Source organism: Pelobates fuscus, chromosome 8 (assembly GCF_036172605.1).
Source record: "Pelobates fuscus isolate aPelFus1 chromosome 8, aPelFus1.pri, whole genome shotgun sequence".
Taxonomy (NCBI): Eukaryota; Metazoa; Chordata; class Amphibia; order Anura; family Pelobatidae; genus Pelobates; species Pelobates fuscus.
In genome coordinates, this window is record NC_086324.1 from 11624311 (window position 1) to 11650909 (window position 26599).

General features: G+C 40.5%; 1 protein-coding gene across 1 annotated transcript in view; it reads right to left on the reverse strand.

Annotated features, from left to right (window-relative positions):
- Positions 1-2301: 2301 nt before the first annotated feature.
- Positions 2302-26599, reverse strand: part of MAP3K2 (mitogen-activated protein kinase kinase kinase 2) — a 40191-nt gene continuing 15893 nt past the window's right edge. The window contains exons 3-17 of the mRNA XM_063428538.1: positions 21853-21971; positions 20219-20259; positions 17346-17445; positions 16235-16348; positions 15450-15552; positions 14483-14613; positions 13898-13977; positions 13039-13106; positions 12220-12312; positions 11486-11692; positions 11065-11213; positions 9796-9927; positions 5598-5727; positions 4657-4834; positions 2302-3821 (exon numbers count right to left, since the gene is read on the reverse strand). Coding sequence (XP_063284608.1) covers positions 3596-3821; positions 4657-4834; positions 5598-5727; positions 9796-9927; positions 11065-11213; positions 11486-11692; positions 12220-12312; positions 13039-13106; positions 13898-13977; positions 14483-14613; positions 15450-15552; positions 16235-16348; positions 17346-17445; positions 20219-20259; positions 21853-21971 — 1871 coding nt within the window. The 3' untranslated portion in view covers positions 2302-3595. The remainder of the gene's footprint in view (positions 3822-4656; positions 4835-5597; positions 5728-9795; positions 9928-11064; positions 11214-11485; positions 11693-12219; positions 12313-13038; positions 13107-13897; positions 13978-14482; positions 14614-15449; positions 15553-16234; positions 16349-17345; positions 17446-20218; positions 20260-21852; positions 21972-26599) is intronic.

A 26599-nucleotide genomic window follows, 5' to 3' on the forward strand; every position in this document is an offset into this window, starting at 1 on the left:
TGCGTGGGTTAATCACATACACTACCAGAACGACGAGTAAAAATTTGCTTTTGTATTTTTACACAGGTTCTGGTGTTCTAATGGTTAAAGCTCACAGCAGACAATGATTGCAATCAGTGCAAAAGAGAAGGGATGTGAATAACATAAATCACCATCCAAAGTAAAGAAAACAAAATAAAAAGAAATAATAAATGTATGGTGAAATTTCTCTTGCATGTTTCAAATTTGTCTCCTTACCCTTGACATATTAACAACTCAGAATCTCCAGTTGCATGCATCTTTTATCACAGACTATTCAAATGATCACAGTGTGTTTTCAAAAAAGGATTTATCTACAAAAACGATAACTTCACAGATTGTGAACCATTTGAAAAGCGTATCCAAAAATCGTAGCGCATAGCACTGAAAGATTTGGATCAGCTTCTAGCGAGCAATAAATAGATCAGCAGACTGCTAAAAATTTGGTTCTATTCATGGTGACAAGAAAACATTTGATAAAATGCTCAAGTCCACTAGTTGAAATCCCCATTAGACTGGGCTCATGCGGAATTATAGAGAACATGCCAGCTATATGTGTACATGGGGAGGGCACATTGTATGGAGCTAATTCAGTTTAAACTATAAGTTAATGCAATTAGTGCATTTGTGAGCTTCCCATGATGCTGTGCATGGGTCACGGTGCCTAGCAAGTAGCGGTGTGCAAAGTTGCGTACACCGCTGTGGTAATCACATGTCTATTAATACGATTACGTCACACTTGCCCCTTCTCTAAAACGTGCATTTTGCAATTAACCTACAAAATGTTTTTTTCCAAAAATCTCTAAATATTTAAACATCTGCTTTAGTAATACTGGCAGGCAGACAAAGCGTTGCCCTGAACGAGTTACAGTATATGTCGGGAGAGGTTATTACAGTTACATCAACTGACTGTACCGTGAATTCCAAGTGAATTCTTTGTACCAGAAATATTAACTCATTTTCTTGTTAAAGTGCACCAAATGTCATTGTTACAATTCTATTGTCCTCTAGTTGTAAAGACCACAATATGGTCTCCAAGAGTGAAGCGTTTGCTGCACCGGTCACTTATCCAAATGACCCAGCAAAACCTCGCAAAAGTGCCCACACAAGGAACTTCGAGATAAGGCATGCGTAATATGGGGTGCACATCCAATTGTGAATATCATAACGTGAGCAAGCAATATCCAGGTAAGTATATCTTTTACACTTTACACACACATTAAATGGTATACTATCAATCGCTGATGACAGAGTCACTTTAAAATAAACACTGGAATGCATCAAATTCTCCCCTCCTTGGGGATCCTTCGGACATCACATGTAATGTGTATACGTGTATGTAGCTGCAGAGCTATTCTTTACGGCTAATAACACATATGGCTGGTTTATTCACTAAACTAGAAGTTAAGATAATGCTAATCTTACAGGAATTTAGGCCAGATTAAAGTTGGGAGTAGAGAGGAGAAAAGAACAAATTGGTTTTCAAGTCACCATAACCTTGCATTTAGCGAATAAACCCCCAATCAAGAAACTACAAACACTGAAGACACACATTGTGTAGCCCTGATCTGGAATAAACAAATTGTTGGGAGACACCACATCACATCATTTAAGATGTTCTCAGTAATGTGCAACTGTAGCCTAAATTTCTAAAACCAATTAGTTACGCGATTCCTTAAATTAAAAGTTAAAAAAGTTTTTATTTGCTTAAAAGCAAGTTTTGTTGAAAAAAAAAACTTGGCTATTTTGGCCGACGTGTTGACAAATGCAGCTCAATTTACCTATAAAAAAAAAAAAAAAAAAATCGGTCCCTAAAGGACATTCTGAGACCAAACAATGTTTTGCAGTATGCTGCCTCTTTAGCCACACCCACTCACTCCATAAAATACTTCCTTATCAAAGAGGTATGCCCATTGCCAAGTCACAGACAGTACTGAATGATCTAAAATACAAAACAACCTGTATGAGAAGGGGAGTACACACAGGGAGTCCTACAGTAAGGATATCCCTACCTGTTTGCAGTTTCTCTGACTGTCTGCAGACAAGTTGTGAATTAAAAGCAGCTCAGCGGCTGAGACGGTGTGTATCCATTCGATAAAGAAGTCTCTGTGTCATGAGGGTGCATGGCTACGGAGGTAGGCTTACCGTGCAGAAATCTACAACACATTTATTGGTCCCCGGAGTGTCCCTTTAAGTATTGTAGAATTACAAAATATAAATACTGCCTTTTTCAGCAAAGAAACTAGCATTTCTGCTTCTGTTAAAATTAACCTGAGAGCCAAAAACCTTTGCAACATATATTTGGTAGAATTTTCAAGTAAAATCCTAAAGAGAATCTAAATGAAAATGTGTTTACACATTAAAAAATACATGGCGTATGTTGGAGTAAAACAAGCATTAGACACATTTTCTTTTATCTAGAACCCAAGAGGAACTCATCAGGTCTCAGTGACCACATAGTCTCTTCTAAATAGTCATTTAAGTACATCTGTCACCTAAAAAATCTGCATAAATTGCAGTTTAGACATATTAAGTCTGGTAGTTAAATATTTCTACTCCGATGTCACAGACAAATCCACCAATCCTATTTGCAACCCCCCCCCTTCCCCTTTCTCCCTAGGTGTTCAATGGATGGATTAATTAAATGTCCAGACATGCTGGCCAATTCCAGTGGGATTAGGCATTAGAAAGCAGATATCCTTTATGTATCAGGGTTTTTCAGATTATTTTCATAACTCATTCCTGATGCCACATAATTAGTGCAATATTGGAGCCCATTGTTCCCCTCTTCCTTGAATGTGAGAAATTACAATAAACCAGTTCATCAGAACTTAACCGTAGGAACTTAAAATAGCTTTAAAAAAAAAAAAAGTAAAAAAAAAAATGAAATTGGCACCTTATAGGAAGTTTGTTAGACTACAGAAGGCTGTGTTTGAAAACAATGGTGGTAGATTCCCTTTAACCGTTCTAGAAAGGTTCCTCTAGGCTCCTTTGCTAAACAGTCTTATTACCGTAGCACTCCTACGCAGGTTTAATAAGGTTATCGTGAAGTTAGAAGAAGGCAGGATTAAGAGATAGATACTCAAACCTGATTAAGATATTAAAGTTCTGATCCCAAGCAATTGCTTGAACCAGGTGTAATTGTACCACTGGTTGTCCTAAGAAAAATAAAGCAAAACAGAGCTGCCTCGGATCAAAACCAAAACGTACAGATCCGCATGTACGAGTCGTTCACAACTAGGAGTTTTGGCCTTTTGTACCTGTAGGTTTTTTGTATTTTTTTTTTTTTTTTACCAGAGGAAAAGGAATGGAAATTGTACTAAAGTGCTTAGACTGGGGGAAAAACGCAGCAGTACCATGAATAAAAACAAGTACCAAGTGTTGAACGCAAAAAGTCCTGTCCACATACACAAATAAAAACATAATCTACGGGTCTCCACGAAGATTAGAATCGAGAGGACAGCATGAATCTCTCTTGTCATTCTTTTGTGTGTCCAATTGGCTTTTAAAGTGCCATCACCTTTGGAAGAAAGGAGAGAAACTGCCACAAAACAGAAGAGGTGTTAAAGCCAAGTCGCTAGTGATACTGGGCAAATGTGTGCCTCAGAAGTTCCTCCGCGGAGGGTCTCTGTTTGGCCTCTACAAAAATCCTTTTCAGAAAATCCCGGCAATGCTCCGAAACGTGCGCTGGCAGCTGAGGGTTGGTTTGCTGCGTGGCGATTTTAAAGATTGCAGCCATGGCTTCAAACTCTGCCCAAGGAGGTTTCTCTGTTAGCATTTCCACAACAGTACATCCGACACTCCTGAAGAGTAAAGATAAATATTATTACCAAGCTTTTATCTAGTGACAACACTAGTATTCATTGAACATTTCTGTTCAGTATTTACAGATCCCTCACTGAGTCACCTTCTCCCAACTGAGCCAATTCTGGGACAGGAGATTGTAAGGAATGATACAGGGTTGTTTTTTGTTTTTTTTTAACAGAAGGAAATAAGTTATTTATATTCGATTTTAGATTTTTGAGGAATTTTAACTTGTTTAAAAATACTATACGAGTATAGTATTACCATCTACAAAATTAAATATCTGTGTGCAGCCACAATGAGTAATTCCATTTGACAGACCAAGTGGTGAAGGAGTAATAAAAGAAAACAGACACCTTTCAATTCATAAACCAATACATGTGTGAAAAAAGTGTTGCTTGCATGCAAATAAGCCCTAATTTTGCACTATCCAATTATTTGCATTATTGCACTAATTTTCATATATCTATATGAGAACCGGTCTTCCTATAGGATGAGTGTTGGTTCTAGCGCTGCACTTTAGTGTTTCATAGGTCGGCGCACATCACCTAAACACTGAAGTATTTGTTGTGATTTTAACCTTTCAGTTAGGATCATAAAAATCTGATCATCTCCGCCAGGTAGGCGAATGGTGGACACCTACATAGGTAGGGAAACACTATATACCTATATGCATTTCTTTAAGTTTGGGCCATGGCAGCACTGCCACAGTGGTTATGGCGCTCAGTGTCCCTTTAACAGCACGAGCACTAAAGCCCGGCAATGCTCCGAAACATGTGCTGGCAGCTGGGGTTTGCTGTTTGCGCAATGACTAGGTACACAGATTTAGCCCACCAGATATCCGCTTTCCTCCCGTAGCCCTCTCCACTGATAACTTCTGGACTCATCCAATAGGGGGTCCCAGTGACGGACTTCATCCCAGTTCCTGAAAGGCAAATGGTCTGAAGTCGCTTGCTAGCACCAAAATCACCCAATTTTACGTTTCCTGATGAATCTCGCAGAATGTTTGCGCCTGTGAAACAGAAAATGTACAATCAGAGCCGTAACACAAATTCAGGGTACCTAACTAATTACAGAATATCCCCACACAAAACACCAAAAACAAACAAAATACACATAATTTATGATTCACTAACCAGGTGACAACACTATAGTTGATCCAGGAACAAAATTCTCCAACTCTGCAAGAGTTACAGTTTGACTATTCTAGCCTAAAGTTTTCAGTTTGGCTTACAATTAAAGGACCACTATAGTGCCAGGAAAACAAACTTGTTTTCCTGGCACTATAGTACCCTGAGGGTTCCTCCACCCTCAGGGTCCCACTCCCGTGGCACTGAAGGGGGAGGAAGGGGTTAATCCCTTACCTCTTTTCCAGCGCCGGGCTCCCTCGGTGCTGGGGACTCTCCTCCCTCTTCTTCCGTCATCGGCTGAATGTGCATGCACGGCAAGAGCCAGTCCACAGGAAAGTCTTCTCACTGTGATTTTCACAGTGAGAAGCGCGGAAGCGCCTCTAGCGGCTGTCAATGAGACAGCCACTAGAGGCTGGATAAACCCATAGGTAAACATAGCAGTTTCTCTGAAACTGCTATGTTTACAGCAAAACGGGTTAAACCTAGATGGGACCTGGCACCCAGACTACTTCACTAAGCTGAAGTGGTCTGGGTGCCTATAGTGGTCCTTTAAGCATCCAGCAAATAAACTATAATTTTAGAGAGTGGTCTAAAATCTTTTAATCGTTTTAATACATTCTCAGTCTGGCTCTGGACAGGACAAACCTTTGATATCTCTGTGAACAATCATGTTACTGTGCAAATAATGAACACCCTCGAGGATCTGCCGGGTGTATTTTCGGGTTACATGTTCAGTAAGTGCGCCATATGCCTTGAGCTGGTCTTTTATAGATCCCTGCAGCCACGAAAACAAAATAAAAATGGTTACATGTGTGAGTTTTAAATTCTAATACTGAAATTTAGTAAATAAAATCATTTTTAAAAAACGGAGCCAAAGTGTGATTAGTCAGAAATGCAAATCAAAATAGAATTTAAAGATTTAGGCACAAAAGGCTAAAAAAGAAATAAAAATATTTAGTTGTTTTTTGCTAAATTCTGAAACTCACTTTGACTTTACACATTGCATGCTATAAATCACAACATTGGCTCTCAGTGCATTATGAATGATATTGAATCTAGATTTTAATATCCCCTTTCTAGGTCTACTTTAAATGATAATAAAAATGGGAATCTGCTCCCTTGAATCCAAATAATCAGATTACTTGTCCATTTAATCAGGAAAAGCAGTATATAGTTTCCTGTAGGTGTCTCAGCGCCTGCTTTTGGATGGGTAGAAACAACTTGACATAACAGGCATAAATACTGAATAGTTAGTCAATGCAGCATTGTAAAATAAAATTTCTTTAAATAGTGATAATGTATGATGCAACACAGAGATGATGTTTCAAGTTTACAAAGGCTCCTGACACATAAAATGTTAGGAGCAATGAGTAGCTTGTGTTCGTTGTATTACCATCCATTAGAAGGAGGAGGAAAGGAAGAAACGTTTGCTCCATATACTTAATACACTTTTCTATCTTCCTCGGATTCCAAAAATACAGCCATGCATGTTGACATGACAGCACTAAAAACTGAAGTGACCGTGATTCTTGGCTGGTGAGACTTCAATGCAGAAGAAGCATTGTGGTTATATAAGCCTGTGGTTATGCTGCAAATGCAGGAACTGCAGATGTAATTATTAATATGTAGTGATGTCCCGAACGGTTCGCTGGCGAATAGTTTCCGGCGAACATAGCTTGTTCGCGTTCGCCACGGATGGTGAACATATGAGATGTTCGGTCCGCCCCCTATTCGTCATCATTGAGTAAACTTTGACCCTGTACCTCAGTCAGCAGACACATTCCAGCCAATCAGCAGCAGACCCTCCCTCCTCCTAGACAGCTTACAATTTAGATTAATTCTGAAGCTGCATTCTTTTTTGTGTTTGTGTTTATTATACATTATCCCCCCATAGCCAGTAACCTGTGTTTATTATACATTATCCTCCCATAGCCAGTAACCTGTGTTTTATTATACATTATCCTCCCATAGCCAGTAACCTGTGTTTATTATACATTACCCTCCCATAGCCAGTAACCTGTGTTTATTATACATTATCCTCCCATAGCCAGTAACATGTGCTTATTATACATTATCCCCCCCATAGCCAGTAACCTTTGTTTATTATACATTATCCCTCCTCCCATAGCCAGTAACCTGTGTTTATTATACATTATCCCTCCCCCCCCATAGCCAGTAACCTGTGTTTATTATACATTATCCTCCCATAGCCAGTAACCTGTGTTTTATTATACATTATCCTCCCATAGCCAGTAACCTGTGTTTATTATACATTACCCTCCCATAGCCAGTAACCTGTGTTTATTATACATTATCCTCCCATAGCCAGTAACATGTGCTTATTATACATTATCCTCCCATAGCCAGTAACATGTGCTTATTATACATTATCCCTCCTCCCATAGCCAGTAACCTTTGTTTATTATACATTATCCCTCCTCCCATAGCCAGTAACCTGTGTTTATTATACATTATCCCCCCATAGTCATTTATTGTTGGACCTAGGCAGCATGATGTCTTAGGCCGGCCCAGAGAGTGAGTGAGTGAATAATATAATATATATGTTCAGAAACATATTAGTAATATATGTAAATCGGGTTCATGCAAAGAGGGTGAAAAGGTATTAAAGAAAAACACACTTATTGCATCAAATTTACAAAGCCAAACTTTTAAAAGCTTTCCTCATTTATTTCTCGGGATGAGGAATATATCGGTTGTAGAGTGAGGATTTCCATCTGCCCAATCTTTTAATAATATGCACTGGAGTGTCAGTGTTGAAGGAGACCGAAGCTACCCCTATTCTAAATGAAAGACCCGAGACATGGATACAACCCAATCTTAGGAGTAGTGTTCTGATGTAGAAGATGAATTTAGCCGTAGTCAGAGGGATTCAGTGAGAGTAGTGGTGAAATGTGTGTGGCATGACTGAGTGTGAGTAAGTAAGAGTCAAGTATTTTAACTGGGCACTAGTTCTAGGTGGGATAAAGTGGTATAGCGGATGGATGAGTAGTTCGTTTTAGAGGTTTGTAGAGAAAGTATATAGTGATCATGATTTTTAGTGATATCCAATATTTTTAAGGTGGTCCCAGTGCCACCACTCATATCTGGTGTCACAATAGCTTGCATTTAAAAAAAAACAAAAAACTTTTTTGACAGTAATATAATAGCAGTCAGTTTCCTTCACACGTGTGCGTTTCAGGGCCTGCCAGGGCACAGTGTCACACCAGTGCAACTCATATCTGGTGTAACAGTAGTGTACATTTAAAAAAAAAAAAAATACAGGGGGCTTGTTGTCACCTTTCGGGGACCCTTGGTGTTGTATGTGGCTGGGTGGAGGAACAGACCTTCAATGACATCAGTGAGGACAAGGAATGGGACATGACTAGCTTGGTATCAAACCTTGTGCAAATGGGGAGTTTGCGGTTGTACAAATTGACTGTTTGCGGTTGTCTGCGGTGCGTTAAAAACGGGGAGTTTGGTCTGTCACTGTGAAGCGGGCGCAACCCTTACACTACCTGATCAATACAACATCATACCTGATGTTTTAAAGCACGTTATTCCAAACAATTTAGGAATGTTGGGTGATTTATGCCCTTTATGGATTAAAACCAGACTCTGCATCAACTGTGTAATTTTCCATGGGAGTTTGGCCATGGATCCCCCTCCGGCATGCCACAGTCCAGGTGTTAGTCCCCTTGAAACAACTTTTCCATCACTATTGTGGCCAGAAAGAGTCCCTGTGGGTTTAAAAATTCGCCTGCCTATTGAAGTCTATGGCGGTTCGCCCGTTCGCGAACTTTTGCGAAAGTTCGCGTTTGCCGTTCGCGAACGGAAAATTTTATGTTCGCAACATCACTATTAATATGTTTACATTTTTGTTTATGCAAAAGTATTTCCAAATATATTATCTATATAATGCAAAGCGCAATCTATAGATAAAATTTATATATACCGTATTTATCGGCATATAACACGCCCCGGCGTATAACACGCACCTCATTTTCAGAAGGAAATTCCAGGAAATTTCACCCCCCCTTTCCATAGTATTCTCTCCCCCCTCCCATAGTATTCTCCACCCCCCCATAGTATTCTCCACCCCCCTTTCCATAGTATTCTTCCCCCCCTCCCATAGTATCCCCCCCCTTTCCATAGTATTCTTCCCCCCTCCCATACTATTCTCCACCCCCCATAGTGTGTGTCCCCCCCTCCCATAGTGTCCCCTAGTGCACTTTCCCTCTGTCCCATATTTACTTACCTGTCTTGAACCGTGGGCCGGCTTCACAGCGCGCACCGCGGAACTGGAACTTAAATTTCAGGTTCCGGTTTCCGGCGGGACTGAAAGGAAGTGTGCACACAATAGTGTGCACACTTCCTTTCAGTCCCGCCGGAAACCGGAACCTGAAATTTAAGTTCCAGTTCCGCGGTGCGCGCTGTGAAGCCGGCCCACGCTTCAAGACAGGTAAGTAAATGTGGGATATCGGCGTATAACACGCACCCATGATTTTCTCCCTATTTTCAGGGAGAAAAAGTGCGTGTTATCCGCCGATAAATACGGTATATATATATATTTTTTTTTTTTACAGTATAGAAGATCTACTCCCACAGCGTCTCCATGAGGTGTAGCACAGCTCATTAAGAAGGGGGTGGGGAGGCACCTGCTGCTTCCATTAGGAAGTGAAAGAAAACCTCCCTAGTGTTTTGGCAAAATGTATAAAAAAAAAACGCTGATTTTATTTTAAATTCAGCATTTTTTATAAACAGTTACAAATATGGAGTGCTCGTTTCCGTTGTGTCAAATCCACTTTAAAAATGAATATAAATAATTAAATAAATCCATTCTTACCCCTGGCATGTACTCCATAAATATGGACAGCGTCTTTTCTTGTGAATCTCGCAAGCAGCCATAATACTGAACAATTCTCTCATGCAAGAGGTTCTTCAGCAGCTGAATTTCACACTCCAGAGCATTTACCTCCTAAAATTAGCACACAAAAAAAATAGCTTTTATTCCTAAATCTGCATGAGCGTACACAAAACCGCAGAACTGCGTAAATTAGACACAAGTTATGAGCAAGTGCAGACACATTACACACACACACACACACAGTGAAATAAACACACTGAAAAGTCTGAAGCCTGTCAAATCCAAAGACCCAAGAATGTGATATCTCAGCCAGAAGTTAGAGTTTTTCATTGTAAGCTCAATGAGATCACGCCATGGTTCTCAAGCCAATTTCCAGGAGGCAGGACGCTATGTGGCACATAAAAATTCAGCCTGGCTTTGAGTTTAAAGAAAAATGAATAAAGTGAAAGTGCTGCAGCTAATGTAGCAATTCAGGTTTATCTCACTAGGTCAAGGATGGAACCTGGAGCACAGACCTAGAATCAAACAGAGTAAATCTGTGATGTGATCTATACATTAACTGATGATATATCACAACATATAGATTAAAGCAGGGCTTAAAATGTCAAGTCCTACGCTAGCAGCCAGGCTTTAAAAAAAGTACTTACCCCTGCAAGCCTGGAGGGTCCATGGCACTTCTACTCGCCGAGACTAAATGTTTACTTGTTAATGGCTAATGGCAAGTGGACATTTTGAGCCTTGTTTAAAGGTTACGATTCTGCAGAGGAGAAGATTAGTGGTTCATGTGCCCACTTTAATAAAACGCAGATCACTGTTGTGAAATTTCTACCTATGTGTCAGTGTCCATCAGAAACAGAGAGGTTGAGAAAGTATCTGAATGAGATGCAAAACAAGTCAAGCTATTTATGTCCCAAATCTCCTCCCCCACCCCGGTTTACGTAGGCGCATGTAACTTGCTCATGCAGTGCCATTTGTTTAAACAGCAAGGTGTCACAACAAACAAAAGCACAAACAACGGCACAAAAATTATTTAAAAAATTATTAAAAAATAACAATCAATGGAATTATGGCCTTTGCCATTTTATCAGATGCCTGTATGTCACAAGCAGTAACAGCGAACAAGACTGGATATTTGCCAAAAAACATTCTTCTCATAAGCTGGTAATTTGAGAAACATTTCCTATGATCAAGCAATATCAACAACATGCCAGTCGTGTCCTTAGGGAGTGAGGTGGTTCAGGGTCTTACCTTACTCGTTTCCGGACTGTCTGGGTCAAACTGGACTTGTTTCACAGCCAACTCTCGGCCAGTATCAGCGTCATAGCACAGGAAGACTCTTCCAAAAGCCCCCTGGCCCAGCAGTTTGCCAAGCCTCCAGTTAGATGGTGCACGTGGCGCTGAAGTAGGAAAGGGAGGAGAAGGGGAAAAAAATATTTAGAAGGGTAACTCTGGGTTGGGTGCAGGGTCTCTGGACACACTTAGTGCGACACAAACAGGTACAACAGTTTTATAAAGATTAACATTACCATTATTGCAGGTTTTGAAGCATTCTACATATAATGCAGTGTTACAATAAATGAGCGTTAACTCCAGCTTGGAATGTGTGTTTACGTAGTGACAGAATTATTTCAAAGACACAGCGACTGGCTGCAATGTGACTGTTACTTACACCGGCTGGGTGGACTGATGTCCATTACAGTCAAGGTTGGGTTATCTATGTCGCTGCCTCTTCTCCTCGGGCGGCTGTCCTCATACTCTGGAGTGAAGACACTACTACCACTACTTGTACTTAGCGAGTGATCTGTTGGGCTGAAACTGACTGGGGATCGGAAAGTGTTAGCTTGGGTCCGTCGGGCTCTTGGGAAGGTTTTGCGCCCTGCATAAACAAAGAAACAACAAAGCAGAAATCAACCACATACCATAACGGTTTGGAAAGAATAAAAAAAAAAATCTGGAATCTGGAAGAGTTTTAACCCCTTCAGCCCCACAGGAGAGGGGCCCCAAGGGAGGGGTGCACTCCAGGAGCCTATAGTGAAAGGAAAACTGGTTGTTTTCCTGGCACTATAGGATCCCTTTAATGTCTTTATAAAATACTGAATTTGCTACATTAATAGCAACAACATATTGCCAAAGTGGACAGATTTAACACTTTAGAACAATTTCTTTTTAATGTTTATTAGTGGAGAGGTTCATGCTAGCCTTATTAGCTGTTGCTTTATTAACCAGTCTTCATGCCTACAGGTGATGTGGGAAGTGGAGGCTCATTTAAAGAGTTTGTGTAAAAATCTTTTACAAATCAACTTTGCACCAATAGGGCTCTTTGATAAATATATGCTCGTCTTCTTCATGACCCTCTTTCATAGCAAGCCTGAAATTACAGCGAATTAGCAGAGCGGCCCTCACCATCACTATAATCCTGGTGGTGATATGAAACATGGTATCTTCGTGGGTACGTGCCACCTTTCCCAAACTTCTCAAATACTGGAATGTCATACTCTAAAAAGGACAATACATTTTGTAAGACTAAAGGATTTTCAAAGTGTTAGAAAAAAGCAAAACAGCATCCGCCAAGCACAAACAGACTGTTGGTTTTTGTGAAGTCAGAGCAATGGAAAGAGAACACAGCAAGGATACAACAAGTTAACTATTAGCAAACGTATCAATAAAATGGCATTCCTTTTTACCAGCAGGGGCTGGTAGATAGTAGACATGGTAGAAAAGTGCTGTCATGAAACCGAGACTGACAAACTGTTCTGATCAGGAAACTGAACGGAAGAATAAGTCCTTTGCGTTCTCTCTGGCACGCTTATCAGAGTTATGAAAAATACTACACAAGGCCAAAAATCGACACAAAATCTTCATTAAAAATAAATGCAGTCCTAACTTAACATTGTGTTAATAAATGGCAGCCATGTACTTTAGTGTTGTGGTTTGCAATAAAATGTATTATAATATCACAAGCATGGTTTTACTAAATAACTGGCGCTATACAGAGCGTTACATAACGGCACTATGGATGTTCCAGACTATGCATACCAGTACACTCAGCCAGCCAGATAATGCCAAAGATAGACATTACATCACTGCTTACACATTAATCACAATAACAGCTTGCCAACATCACCTGGAAAAAATGTAGCTGCCAATTCAACATAGCTAAGCGGGAGGATTAAACGGCACCATGGGTGCTACATAAGCATTTAACAGTCATGTCTTCTTTACCTGAAAGCTCCTGGTAATTATCTGGGTAGCTCTGAGCTCTCGGCATTCGAGATTTCGGATAACTCTCTCTACAAAATAAAATTTAAACAAATGATTGATTAACCCTTTAGAGAACAAATGGAGCAGAAATCTCCATACATAGAGTAGAGTTAATGGGGATGCAAGCTATTGCCATTTAATTAACAGTTTTACAGTATGGAGGTGGCCATTGTGAAAACCCAGATCAATTCTCAAGTGATCAATGAGAGACACTGCTTTCAGGGGTGCAGCCCAGAGTCTGAGCTATTCCAGAGCAGTAAACATGGCTTCATAATAAAATGTAAACTTGAGAAGAACATTATTCTATGAGGGCAGAATTAGAACAGACAAAGTCATGTTGTTAACAAAGAAGGACAAGTGGCAAGCATAGGGAACACTTAATAAAATACCAGCAGCCAATCACAAAGCAGGCTCTGTACTGTTTTAGAGGATTAGCAGGGAAGATAATATGGCGTGTTTAAACATTCTAATGATAATTGGGGTAGCTTTCTTTTATGGAATCCATTTCACTTAGAATGCTTACTCTATTTAGGTAAAAAGTATTGGGATTTTAAAGTGGCACATTGAAAGCAGAAAGTACACGATGGAACTCAGCGTGGGTTCACAAACTGGGTTCACTGTGATGACAAAGATTTGTAAATACCAATTACCAGCACCCATCCAGCGGGTTTGACATGCACAGCCAACGTCCTAAGGCAGCACATTAAGACGGTGCTGGCTTTAAATGAAGGGAGTTTAAATTCAATCTGGCAACAGTTTGGTATCGAGAGTTTCCTCAGAGAAAGTAAAATATTTCTTCTTTCTGGACACTCAGACTTACCCATCTAAAGGGCTGTCAAGGGATGGACAACTACCAGAGCCAGAGTTTTCAGGGCTGCTCAAAGACAAAGGGTCAAGCATCTACACAAGGAGAGAGAGAGAGTTAAGTCAATGTTGAAAGATGTGTTCACCTGGCAATAGTTATGGACGGATTCTAGAATTATAAATAAAAAATATTTAGGTAACAGAGTCCTTTCTTTATGGTAAGAAGTGCAATTATCATCAATGGTAAACTGGTTTTCATCCACACCCTGAAACTGGCAAATGTAAACCACTGCAGTGAACGTTAGGGAGAGTGGGATAGTAATTTCCCTTCTTTGTATTGAATAATGCAGATTAGACAAATATAGAATAAATTCTAATGGTATCAGATCACATTAGATGTATGTACTAAACAGCCACGCATGTTGACCTTAGAATAGACTTGCACAATAAAAGCTAAAACAAGGATGGAACAAATATCCAGTTTAAATATGTCTAAATGGACTGTGACCTTTCCAGAACCTGCCATTTAGTGAATCAAATCTATGGTCTATAGATACAATGCAGCTGATGTATACATCCTAATAAAAATAATAAGCTTTACTTGGTCCATGCTTTCAGGGATGAATTCCCCTTCGCTGTTTATGCTTGTAAAAGATCCGTTTCGGACACAAGGGTGCAATTCTTCTGGAATGTATCCTGGAGGAGGGGAGGTTCGATCTCCACTCTGCGTACCTGGAAATACACACAATGCATATTACATTGAGATGTAAGGTATGGCACTGATAGCATTTAACTTGTTATACACTAACCAAGTAAATGCCAGCACCTATAGGAGCCTTACTGTGACCTACAGACGCATTGAGTTTACTTTAGGTGATGGGTGGACATGCCAATACTATATAGACAAGACCGGGAATTTCCACTTTGCCTGTTAGTTTATACAGAGAAGGAGGAAAGGCCAACAGAACAGTAGATAAGGTTGAATTTTCTCTTACTGTGCAGCTTTTCCACCAGCACAGCTGAAAATCATGAGGTGTCCTCCAAAAATATAAAAACACATCTACCCCCGATATGGGAGAATGTATAGGCTAGTGAGAATGTTTTCCCATTTAGTATCTTCCAGTCCTGTAACATTTGTGTTCTTTTTTTTCCAGGCCTGTGTAAAGTAATTCCAGGCCTGTGTAAAATTATGAGCACATGTTAAAAAAAGAATCACTCTTTGGCATTTCCTTCATACAGACAGTCTCCCAAGGTCCCTGGTTGGGTATCGTCATTTTCAGAGGTAGCTATCCCAAAAGATTTTCAGTTCATGTAACAGAAGTTACCTCTTAAAATTGATGTATCATATGATGTTCAATTATAAAGTAACACAAATATTAATTATGGAATCAGAACAATATTCCACTGGGACTAAGAGAATGTTTCAGCTGGGGATAGTGATAAACAGGTGAATTACTGACATTCCAAACATATATCAGCACCTATTAAGTTTCCAAGAGCGGCCAAAAAGAGCATTTACTTTCTTCATTGCATAAGCCGCATGTTCGATCAATATAATGAAAACCTACCAACTATAATAGACGTCTTGCTCTTTCGTTCCACTGGCCCAAAAACGGTATTATCCAGATCCTGCAGAGATGGCCCCAGCTCCATGTCATTAAACGGAGGGGTCTACATGGTAAAAATACACAGCTTTTCATAGTCGTACAGTAAATGAAACTAAAATGTGCACCTTATATGACACACACAAACTGACCCCACAGTACGAGAGCCTGAAGCATGCATTTCTGAGAAGGAGGACATTGAAGCAGATTTAACCTCAAAGGAACACTACAGCAAAAGGAATACAAAAAAACTGTATACCTAATGCTACAGTATCCCCCTCTGCTTATAGTTACAGCCCCCTCCCACAAATCTAATTTAGAAAAAATGTATTAAAAAAAATCAGAAACCAGGGTTTTACTCACCTTTATTTATACCCTGCCGAGATACAGTCCCTCAAGTCGCTCAACCCACCTCCAACGACGCATGGTAGACTATTCTTTTAGTGCTATACAGTTATCCTCATAGAAGCGAGGATGAAAAGCACAGATACACCCAGCGCTGCGCTTCTCTAATCACATGGAGGTTAGCAGTGAGAGCAGAGTTTGACTCGGTTCTCACAGCGCAATCACCTCTACAGACTGTAGGAAGACAGACACTAGAGGCGTATTTAACCCTGCAGAGCAAGCAATTGCAGTATCTACTAAACGCCAATTTACATTGCAGGGTTAAAACGAGTGGACCACTGCATGACGGAGATGAAATGGTGTGAATGCCTTTAAGAACAACAACATTACTCAATTAACAATACCTGGTTGGAGCCATGTAGAACCAGCAGTATTCGAAGGCTCTTCATATGAGTGCTTCGATCAAGCAGTTCGACAGCCTTGTCCAGGTCATCCTGTGTTTTTAAGGGAATTACCAGCTAGGAAAACAAATAAGGCCCATTTAAAGTCAAATTCAACAACAAATAAGTACAAAATACATCATCCATCTCCCTGATTCTCTGGAACTCTGTACAAAATCTCTGCATAAAAAAACAAAAAAAAACAAACATGCCAGCCTGGTGAATCATACTAGAAGAGCTCAGGCTCAGAGCTGGATTTTACTTTCATTAACCCCAACAACCCAGATATCTGGGATCTACATAGCAGGATGATCAGCCATCTTTCCAAACAACATTTGGGGTGCCAAAGACAGAACTTACAGGTCTATGGATTCACTAGCCATTTACCTCTGTGTGAGACACAATCTTTGGATCTTATCTCATTTTTTGGTGATTTTATTAGAACTTTAGTCCCACTGGTTCAGTCCCACACATTGTATTGTGAATATTATTTTTATCATCATTACTATCTATCTCTTGGCGCAGCCCTTTCTCTGTTATTTTCTGTGTCAGATATTACTGAGTTTTGTTTTTTAATGCCAGCAGGAAGCGGTTTGGAAGGTAGCCAGTATCAATAGACTTCCTGCTAAGCCCTGAAACTATTGAGAAACAGGACAAAGTATTGGTACACAAATAAGCTTCAAGTTTGAAATCCAATTGTCACACATCTCACGGATAGTATTCCTAGAGTCAAAATAGAGTCTACCAAACAAAAACTATCACAAGAGTTATCACACGAATAAGGCCACTCAACGTATGTAATGACCTACTGTAGTAAAAATAAAATGCAAAATATATTTTCCATCTGGTTTCTGGAATTCTTATAGATGAAGTTAAAGGAATATAGAAAAGTTTGATTAACTTAATAGAAAGAAAAAAATAAATACACAAAATGAATCATATGATTTTTTTTTCATGGGATTCACAAATGATGGGGAACTGTGGGGAGAAAAAAAAGTAATGATTTTCACATTCCCAAATAAGAATGTCCCATTGCTACATGCTTCGGCCGTTCATGGATCAGCTAAAGAGTTACCTCGTTATTGCTGTAATGTAGGTCCATACATTGCCCAAATGCAACCTTCGCCTTTGCAAAAAGGTCTTGAAGCATCACTGGTCGCGGGAACTGTAGGATTCTGCAAATAAATTATACAGAGAGAAGGCATTCTACATTGGGGAAATACATGCTTGCCACGGTGCCAAACTTTAAGCCAGAAATATGCGATCTAAGACAAAGCACAATAAAGCAGATCTACAAATATATACGTAAACCTCTGAGGGCGCCTTGTAATGGATCATTCGTATAAATAGAGGCTATATGACACAGAAAGGGGCTGACAACAAGTGAAGAGGAATTATAGATTTATTGTAAAGCGCTGCGGAATAAGCTGGCGCTATGTAACTAATAATAATAATAATAATATATTTCTACTGCTATTTTTTTTTGCTTTACAAAAATTATTTCAAAAAATAAAAAACTCTTGCAAACATATTTTATGGGGTTTGCAGGTAATATAATTATAGGTTATCACTACTGTTGTACATGTACATTGTATATAACCAGTCAAACAAACCCAACATTCCCCTATACTAAAATTCAACACAAAATCCCCAAATATCAACCGTGAAAAGTTACCTTTATGTAAAGTGTTAAAAACTGAGAAATGGATGAGTAAAAAGTGTATGGAGCCAATAAACAGGCAGTGAGCACTTCAAGCTGCAGGAAACTTGCTAGAACCATGTTTTATTATTGATCGTTATTGATCTAAGATTAGCAAAACCCCAGCGAGCCATGTAAAGCGAGACCTGGTGTTATTTCCTATGTGTGTAACACACAGCCTAGTATTTCCCCAGAATTCATAAGAAAGGCACTTTTTTTTTTTTTTAACTATTTATTGCCGGTTTTATTGAAGAATAAAAGCATTCCCGAACATTTTTGTGTAAGTGGTGAGAGGAGAAGATTGCAGGGTATTACAAGTAACCTTTGGTCACTGTCACGGGACTTACGAGTTTCATCAACATAACTATTATACCAATACGCCTTGGAGACAGAAAAAGAGTGGGGCAAGAGTATACTGGAGGAGTAGTACATATACATTAAAAAGTTTAAATTACCTAAATGGACTCCAGGGGGTGCATTGCCTTAACCCCTGTGTGACAGAGGACGTTATGCAGCACTTATATCACTGAAGTTGCAGTGTTTTTTTGAATTAATAGCAAAGTTAGAATTTTTTTTAAAATTATTTATATACCTGCGATCTAAGCTTTGGAGCACACTGAAGATGGGCACCATCCCAAATTGACACCTTTTCACGGTGATCTTATAACAACAAAACCTGAAGCACACTCCTAGTGCGTATAACCAATAAACCATAGCTCACAAACCTAAGCTGCTATATAAAATTAAATCATATTTTGTCAATAATGTGATAGTTACTGCTAGCAGTCTGGCCAAGTTGAAGCTTACAGAATGTATGCACACAAGAAAACAAAATCAGTCCTAGTAGGCACGACATTATATGATGCACTGTGTGCAGCCATTTGTTACGTCGGGGCTCGACAAATCCCAGGCACCCGGTCGCCATGTCGACTAGAAATTTTACCCTGGCGTCTGGGATTTGTCAGCCTTTTACCTAAATTGGCCGGCTGGGCAAACAATGGAGCCGTCTGGCTGCCTGCATGTGGGAGCTTTGAGGCGGCCGGTTCAGGGAGTGTTGTAGCCTTCCGCCCTGGGTTGTATGGAGGTGGTCAGCTCAGGAAGCATGTAGCCGCCCGCCCTGGAGAGCATTGAGGCGGCAGGCTGGGGCAGTGCGCGAGGGAGCAATGATCTTCCTGCAGCTCCTATGTGCTCCCTTATGTTCTGTAGTGATGCCGGGAGTCGGCATATGACGTAATTCCAGCCCCCCCAGCATCACTGCAGATAGTGTGAGAGCGCAGAGAGGAGCTGCAGGAAGATCACTGCTCTCTCGCACACAGGAATAGCAGCCCCACTGGACCCCCAGGGAAAGTCCACTCAGCTCTCCCAAAAGTAGGGAGGCTGGGTGGATTAGAATTAAAAATATAAATTTGTAAGTGTTAGAGAAAGTGTGTGTGTGTGTGTGTGTGTGTATGTCTGCGCGTGTGCGGGCGTGTGTGTGTGTGTGTGTGTATGTGTGCATGTGTATGTCTGTCAGAGAGTGTGTGTCTGTTTAGGTACCTGTCCCCCTCCGATCATACGATTGAGGTTTTTACTTACCTTTTTACCCACGCCGGGCTGGTTTCCTAATGATCTCAGCTAAGCCAATGCTTTTATTACGCATGTTCTCTATGTGTAACATTCAGCGCCTCCATGCAGAGCACTGACACACGACTCTTTAGTGGCTGTCTGAGTGACTGTCACTAGAGGTTTTAGTAGGCAGAAATGTAAACGCTGCCTTTTCTCTGAAAAGGCAGCGTTTACATTGAAACGGCTACAGGGACAGGCTATTGGCACCAGAACAACTACATTAATCTGTAGTGGTACTGGTGACTATAGTGTTCCTTAAAAAAAATTGGCTAACTATTTTTAGCTGGCTCCTAGATTCCAAACAAAATTTGTCAAGCCCTGTGTTACGTTCTCAGCACAAAGAGAGAAGACGAGTGGACACAAAGCAGGGAGAACGTTAATCTATAGATTTGCCATTACAATGTGTAGTTTAAACTCAACCAGCACAATGACTAAATGTTATTACTCACACATTTACAATGTCAGATCCATTTTTTGTTTACAAATACTGCAGTTTGTGCATGGAAGATGAGGGGAAGGTTAACTCACTAATATATAGAAAATGTATAATCTTTTTTTACTTCACCATTATATATTTTATTCTACCGTACAAACATTTGGGTATAATTTCAACAAAAAAGGTAAAATCTCAAATTACTACTTGCCTTTTTTCACCTCGATGTTCAAATTTAACACGCACATCATTCTGTATGAATGAGAAAACCAGAACAAAAGGAAAAGTTACAATGTCCACAATTTGGGTCATGTAAAAGATCATGTCATTTTTACATGTGTTCCATTTCATGATATGTCCTTTCTATGAACATTTAAAACTGGCCGGTGCCATAAGAGATTAATTGTGTCCAGCCAGAGAGAATAAACAAACTACCAGCAATATCAACTATGAGAAAACCAAAAGAAGACACGATCAAAAACAATAATAAATATCCAATATTAGAAGAAAAAAAACTAAAAGGGTAAAAAAAAATCTCAACAAAAAAAGTAGGTTACCATAGAACACCTACGGAAACATAAAACAATCGCTTCTCTCTAACACTAAATAAATATCCCTGAACAATAGACTGGACCCTGATCTGCTTCTCAGCCAAGATATGAACATTTTAATATAGATTCCCCCTCAAGCTGTTGGCCAAAGTGAATGATCGCATCTTTCCCAATTTCGGTATCTCCCCCTTTAATTAACATAACGATACGTCCATCCGTTTCACTGCTTTCCCAACATATCATTAATATCAAAACGCAACATTTTAACTCATGTTTAAATTAACAGAAGAGTCTTCAAAAAATCATAAACTTAAAAAAAAAAACATCTACCAGCAATCAATCTGCTAAACTGAATATATTTTCTTCCAAATTCCATTTTTAAAATCACATTACCAATAAAAATAAGCAAGAGGTTCTTCAATATGCCCTGAATAGTGGGAATATATAAATAACGCCACGTGCAATACTATATATGCAATTTACTACCTTTATGGTCCACTACAGATTTCACCCGCTAATACTAAATGCATCCTTTCAGCTAGATCAGAAGAAATAAGGAGGCTGTCGTGATTTTGATCAGAGGGAACCAAGATAGTTCTCCACTACTGACTACGTGTCTCACAGCAGTAACAGACGGCAGGACACAAACAGGGAATTATGGCATGTACTGTACCTTAAAAACAGCACTACTTGGCATTTTCACACCATTATAGAAGAAGAAGAAAAATAAAGGAAAAAGGTTATTTTTAAACTTAATGGTACTTGAAAAAGCATAACATGTTCAAAAGGATTGTGTCCAAAAGGCACAAAGAACACATCTGCCAAGCAATGTTGGCACCTAAAGACAAGGCCTGTCTGCCAGTTACCAGATGTGACTTGACTGCATCCTCCAGCAACTGGCTGATAATATGGGAGATGGAGCACAATCACCACTATACAGGCAGAAACAAGCAATTATAGAGAATAAACCGGTAGGAGAAACAGAGCTCTGCAGCCAAAAGCACTTCAACCTCGGCATTCCCTTTCAATGTTTCAGAAAGGGGCGAGAAAGGGGTCACTGAGAGCATAGACCAGCAATGGCTAAACCTGGCAACACAGCTGTTTGTATACTACATCTCCCATAATGCTCAAGGCTGGCAGAACATCACAAGGCATTAGTTCATAAACATCTGGGGTTCCACAAACAGCAATATCGGAACATGTATTAAGCCATTGGACTTGCAACGACCTTTATCAGAGAGATACCAACCAGTGGATGATGCCACAATGTAGCGCAGCTTGTGTCATGGCTTACCTGCTTCTTAGGAGACGTGGACTTGGAGACGGCCGTTTCCTGCAGGACTATAGCAGGTCTGCTAGCTTTGTGCAGTTCAGCCAAGTCCTGCATGATGGAGTTCAGCGCTTGCTGCTCATCTATAGAGAATGGAGAGGAGGAAAGGTAAACACAATGTACGTGGAATAGCTAAATGTTTTATAACAGAGTCTCACCCACCCAGCATGCACTGCAGTGTAACTAAGGGATGAAGCACGGGCTACATACAGTGCTGGAATGGGGTCTAGTTTAGGGCACCAAGAGATTTCTTTACCTTTACTGCATTATTTCAAGAAACACAATAATGGTGTCAAAACATACTCAACACTCACATTCGTAACTCCAGGAGCTGGCGGGGCAGGAGAGGGAATTATGGTTATATATGTGTGATCCATGCAACCAAGTGGAAACAAATAAAAAGGGTTGATTTCTGCAATTCACACCATTATTGGAATCCCCTAGATCCTATGGTTTGTCTGGGAGTGTTTGAAATCCCTTAATGCATAAAAAATAGACACAAAATTAACTTTGTTGGACATACAGGAGCAAATACTAGTCTCACCGAGTCTCAACATACAGACAAGAATTCTGGGTAATTATAACATGCAATCTGTTTAGCTGCAAGTCATTGCTTCATTTATATAAATGTATATCAATTTAGTCCAGTGACAGAGTAAAAAGGGGTTAAAGATCCAGGTTAACCCCTTAAGGACCAAACTTCTGGAATAAAAGGGAATCATGACATGTCACACGTCATGTGTCCTTAAGGGGTTAAACTCTCTCTGAGAATGTTAGTACACTGTGGAAGGGGAGAAAGGCTCAGCATTATATCTTATACAATGTTTATCCTGCTACAGAGATGAAACAAAACACAAAGCACATCACACTAACAGCTATCACCAAGGACCTTTCAAATCCTCCAGTGCGATCCTGTAAAACCCAGAACAGCTTCCAAATCACCTAAATGAGCGATGCAGGATCCTCTAGGGATTCGCAAAGCTAAACATTAAGGCTTGGCTAATTAGTGAAAGAAAATCCCAGTTAATTAACTAAAAGCACAGCGTGTTAACCATACAACAGCCACCAGTCTGTATCCCCCATCACACAGCATACAGGCAGGAACAGGTGTAAAAAAAAAAAAAAAAAAAAAAAAAAGCTCATCTTCAGGTGTAGCGGACATGTGTGAATTAGTCGTCTAATCCAACCTTACAATGCCTAGAACGAGACATGACATCATGTGTTTGTCCAGCGAATCCCTCTGTGTGTTTATTTGCTCTGCGTGAACAATCAGATCACTTCAAGGTCATGGCTGTGGTTATGGCAGACACTAACACAGCGTGGAGTGCCCATTGTATGCAATACTTTAACCATTTCATTATTCAAGGAGAGTACAATTCAGCAACACTGAGGCTTAAAGGGTGCACGTCAGGCAACTGGGACATGGAGGTATTTGGTGAACAATATTTTTGTGTAGACTGCACTAGCCAAAAATGTGTTATGACTAGCCATGACACCAGTTACTCACAAATAACAAGCTTGGTGGCTGCCTTAGTAGCGTATCTGTACACTACAACGACAACTAGTGCGACACAGCAGCTGATCTGTACAATTTGGAACAACGTTCTTAAATGCCTTTTTTATTTTAAATAAAAGGAGCGCTCTCAGCATCTTAAACATTACAGTTCCTTCTAATGAGTTTTGGTTCAAAGAGGTTTTGGGTGCAGTCACACTGGAATTTGGAAAACCAGTTGAGAGTTTTGACAAACTTCCAGCACCAACAATCCATCCTCTTGTTTTACTTCCACACTATTCATCCAAAGTGGATGAGTAAAGACAGGCTACAAGAGCTTGGCTAGCCGGAACACACGACTGAAAGGACAAAGCATGTGCATGGCATTCTCTTGCTTCATGAATTAAAAAAATGGGACACAAAAAAAACCCACCAAATATTTTCAGAGGTTACCTTGTGGTGGAATCTCGGTAAAAATAAATTTAGTAGGCAGAGATTACCACGTGGCATGTGTACGTGCATATGCTGACGTATCGATCAGTTGGTTGCACGAGGCAAGATACGATCAGTAGTGTACGGAGCATGTGCGAGAATACAGGATGTAGTATTCCCCTCCTCCATTGTGCTGGACAGGCCATGCGGTCAAGCAGGAAGTTAATTCTTATTTGTATTGATTGGTCAAGAGAATGTGCGGGTGGAGCTTAATATGGGAGGAGTTATGCGCCTTAATATGGGAGGAGCTTAATATGGGAGGAGCCCCATATAAGGAGCCTGCACTATTGTCCGGGGCTCAGAACTTGCTGTATTTTGGTGACATTAGTCCCTCTGAGTCCCGATCGGTGAACCGAATAAAGAATCTCTTCCTTCCTGAAGAAACCTGTGTCCATCTCTCTGTGCTTGGCTTCCGTCAGTTTCTCCGGTATCATTTGGTGCATTGGCCGGGAAGCTCATCGTTCAACGGTAGCGGAGAGGCAGAGGCGTGAGACTGTCTATCTTTGCCCACGTTCTCTACGGCTGCACCCCTGAACTTCTGCGTGGACCTCCCTTCGTCTCGGCGCCACTGGTCTGTTGTCCAGGAGATCATCGGCCTCTACGTAAGAAGTGCTGGGGTGTCCCCGTCGATGAGTGTGAACTCAGGTTCAGGAACGAGGAGGTAAGACGACCGCTGTTTTAGATGGCGGACCCACTAGGGGTATACCGATTGTGCGGTAGGCCCATAAGGGGTTTAAATCTGTGTATGGAATCTGTCCCCTCTGTCGGAGGGAAGGAGCGAAGGCGCACCGCTCAATCGAACGCTCTTTAGTAAGACCGTTTGATTTGGTTTGGAGTCAGGCGGGGTTCTGTGTAAATAGCCCTAGCCGGACACCGGTGTCTTGTCTAGACTAGCGTTCTAGGGTGTACAATTCGTTCGCTAGGTCGGAAGGACCGGGAGACTAAGCAGACTCTGATGTACATTATCGTTTGCTAGATCTCAACCTATCTTTATAAGAATAAAAAGGTATAAACAATATACCAGCAAGTGGAGCGCTATAATGAATATTAATATAAATAATGAGGGGGTATACTCACCCCTCCAACATAGTGATACAATGTGTCCAAATGTACATACAAAGTAAAACAACAAAAAGAGAGAATATAGTGCAGATGGTTTACAAAAATAAAAAATGAATAATAGTAGCAATTGGTTGAAACCACTCACGTGGTACCTCAACCTATCTTGGCTAAGTGGGAAGGCGTGTAAATTTGGAACCCACTAGACTATTGATAGAGTAGAAAGACTAAAAGGGTTCTGTTGTAAATTCCGCCCTCTAGTTCGCTATATGTGGTGCTTGGGCAGTGTGGCTAACCAAAACGGATGTAGATAGTTTTAGGTAGTCCATCAAGGTACTGGCCAATAGTTTAGTTGGGATTGTATATGTGTTAAAGATTGTTAGTAAAGTGTATATCTTGTTAGATAGCGCGAGCTCAGCCGTCTAGCGAGAGTGTTAATAGTGTGTTGCTGTATTATAGTGCACGGTACCATAACCCTGTATATTTACTGACACTGTATATAAGTACTAATCATTGTCGTCTATTGCATGTTTAACACCATAACCACTAATAATTGTATTGTGACCTTAAATTGTGCTTTGACCAATGCTAACCGTACTGTAACCGCTGTTTGTAAAAGACGATGTTGCTGGGGTGTGTTATAGACGGGTAATTCATATATAGAGAATTATAGCGTGGGTGACTGTATAGTTTCGCCAATGGGCACGTGTTTGTTTCCCGAATGGCGGCCACCCAGAGGACAAAGAATACATTACACTGATTGCCAATTACCCGTTTGCAACATTGTTGCAAACTGTAATTGGAGGCACACTTATTCCTGGGTGGTCTGGTTGTTCGGTAGTTTCACTCAATATAATGAATGGAGTGATTCTACCGAACAATCAGATGAATGCTGCATACATATCCCAGGTTAAACTCAACACATAAATACATATGTAATATTAAAGGCAGTATACTGGAATATGCTCCACAGTCTTAAAGGGACAGTAGTCCCAAAAGTCCCAATATGTCCATCGCTGATTTTAAAGGGCCAGTAGCAGCAATATAAAGTACAATATGCCCCAAATAACCCAGGGGCCATAGTCAGCAGGTAGGAGGCTAGCAAACAGGCTTCTCCAGGGCCCAGTGGCGAGGTTGGTTTCGCCACAGGCATAATATTGATTATTTAGTGACTGGTGTAACAGCTGTGTGTGTACGGGAATTCCCTGAGTGTTTATTGTGTTATTGTGTACGTTTCACTTGGTAACTGTACCACGTGGTGCTGTTGCCGGAAGAAACGGGTGTGACTGTTGAATAGAACGTGTGCATAGTATTCGTTGTCAACGATGCTCCATTGATAAGTATGGGCGCGTCGGAGTCGACGATTTTGGATCCCTTAGGTTGTATGGTAAAGAATTTTAAAAAGGGATTTACAACATGTGATTTTGGGGTTAAAATGTCCCCTGTACGTTTGGTCACTTTGTGCACTAGGGAGTGGCCTACTTTGGTTGCGGCATGGCCGCCACGTGGCAGTTTGGATCCAACTCTGGTACAGCGTGTACACGTGGCTGTATCAGGTAGGCCTGAACTTTACGGACAGTTTCCATATATTGATTGTTGGAGACAGGCCGTAAACGACTCGCCAAGATGGATTCGGATATGCCACGAGGAGCAATGTCGCCTCATGGT